This window comes from Cyprinodon variegatus, unplaced genomic scaffold (assembly GCF_000732505.1).
Source record: "Cyprinodon variegatus isolate N-32 unplaced genomic scaffold, C_variegatus-1.0 Scaffold881, whole genome shotgun sequence".
In the NCBI taxonomy this organism is placed as follows: Eukaryota; Metazoa; Chordata; class Actinopteri; order Cyprinodontiformes; family Cyprinodontidae; genus Cyprinodon; species Cyprinodon variegatus.
The window spans coordinates 227,235-229,364 of NW_015151334.1; the positions used below are offsets into that span (position 1 = coordinate 227,235).

Below are 2,130 nucleotides of genomic sequence, written 5' to 3' on the forward strand. Positions count from 1 at the left end.
AAGTCTCCTGACTTGAATAAAGGCGCTATATAAGTACAGGCCATTTACCATTTAACAGAGGTGCTGCTATGATAGATGCTCGAGACAGAAACTATAACTGACTGCTTGACCTACTTTGTGATCAGTTTGGCCAATATCTGACCGCATGGGGCCACTCTGAGATTTTAAATTTTCACTCTAGCTAAAAAATGTATCTTAAAATAAGAAATTAATGTATTTTAGTGAAGTCATTATGAGCATAAGCTGCCCTCACCTCACAGTCACTGTTAAAAAGCATAAACAACAATAATATAGAAATTATTGTTGTTAGCAATATCTAAATATAAATGCTTTTTGAATACCTACTCAAAGCTGCACCTCTGTCTGTCTTATGCTATATAAGGGGAACTGAGAGGCTTTTCTTTATTTATCCAGTCTTATTATTTTATTGAGGTAAAAACCTCAAAGAGTTTCAGAGATACTCATTTACAGTGGTGTCAAAAGTACACACTGTAATTTTGTTACTTAAGTGGAAGTATAGATATTGTAGTTTAAAAACACTCTGGTAAAAGAGGTCAACTTGACCTCTTTAAGCAAGTAAAAGTGAAAAGTATGTGCTCCAAAAAACTACTTAAAGTGTAAAGTAACTTCTAAAAAAAACAGCCAGGTGCCACTATATGAATTGAAATCTCAACTTTTTGACTATTTTGAAAAATTCTTTGAGATAGGGCCGAGGATGAGGGAGGTCTTGTTGGTCTCCATCTCCCGTTACGCTCTCGCCTGTGTCCGACCTTTCAGACATTTCGACATCGACATCTAGTTTTTACTAGTTATGGATGGCGACCATGATCTACATTGACGTGAAATAAATATTTATAAACTTTAAACTGAAGCAAGAGTAACAAGTAATGTTTGTTTTAAAAATGTATGGAAAAGAAAGTACAAATACTAGTGTGAAAATGTAATGAGTAGAAGTCAGAAGTAGGAAGAAAAATAAGTAATGAAGTAAAGCGCCATCTGTCCAGTTGCTTTAAGAGGTACTAAAACTGGAAGTTACAGCTCTAGTGCCCCTTGTGGCTTAAAATTCAACAGTATTGCTTTAAACCCGGCCTCCTCAACAAAACCTTCAGGTTTTGCACAAATGTTCCTCAGTCCAGCAGCAGCATGTCAGCAGAGGGATAATATGTGGCTCCTCTCCTCATCTTTCCAGCTCCTCCCTATAGTCCGGAGTACTTCCCTCCAGAGCCGCTTCCTGAGAGAGATTATGATCCTCTTGATTATGAAGATTATGTAGGGGGCAGCAGGTCAGGGATCAGGGGAAGGACCCCGTCCTCCTTCGGCCCACCGGATGAAGCCTATCGTGGGTCTGAGTTCAGGTGAGGATAAAGGAGATGGTTTCTGAGACCCTAAATTATTTTTGGGTGTTTGATTTCCTAACAGGTGAAAATTCCCTTTCAGTCCTGGTTTCTACCCTGAAGGAGACTACAGCCGGCCTGACGGCTCCCCGCCCAGAGCTCCAACCTTCAGGCTCCCTCCAGACCCCAGGTCAGACATTGCATTCGGGTCACGGCCCGACCCTCCATCCCTGCCCAACTCGCCTCCTCTAAACCTGGCTCCGCTGCCCAGATCTCCCTACGGAGAAGGGGAGGAGGAGGACGACTTCAGGACATGGAGGCCGGCACCACCTTTTCCTCCTTTCACAGACAGGAGTGCAGGAGGCGGAGGAGGACCCCGGAGGGTGTATGAGCGTAAGTTTTCAGTTCATTAGCTGTGTTTGGACCTCTAATCCCCCTTGGATATAAACACTATAGAAAACAGCATCAAAAACTGATCTGCCCCAGAGCAGTTTTAAAGATAGGCTCTTTATTTACATCTTTATATCTTTCTGTTTCTTTTCCCTGAACGAGATCACTCGGGACAAACTCTTTAAATAACACTTCATAACTTATATGTATTAAATAACCAGGAGACAACACAACAGATTATGATATAAATTGTAATCTTACTCAGATCAGAGAAGTTGCTTAGAGTTACAGGAGGCAGCTGTTCACCATCTGGGCTTACTTCGCAGGAAGTGGCAATGACTAAAAGGTTAAAGAAGCATTTTCTACTTCAGTCTGCCACATCATCACATCATTACATCATACACGT

General features: G+C 41.5%; 1 protein-coding gene across 1 annotated transcript in view; it reads left to right on the plus strand.

Annotated features, from left to right (window-relative positions):
• LOC107099535 (latent-transforming growth factor beta-binding protein 1-like) overlaps positions 1-2,130 on the plus strand; it is a 49,837-nt gene that overhangs the window by 39,348 nt on the left and 8,359 nt on the right. The window contains exons 29-30 of the mRNA XM_015397695.1: positions 1,190-1,355; positions 1,438-1,727. Coding sequence (XP_015253181.1) covers positions 1,190-1,355; positions 1,438-1,727 — 456 coding nt within the window. The remainder of the gene's footprint in view (positions 1-1,189; positions 1,356-1,437; positions 1,728-2,130) is intronic.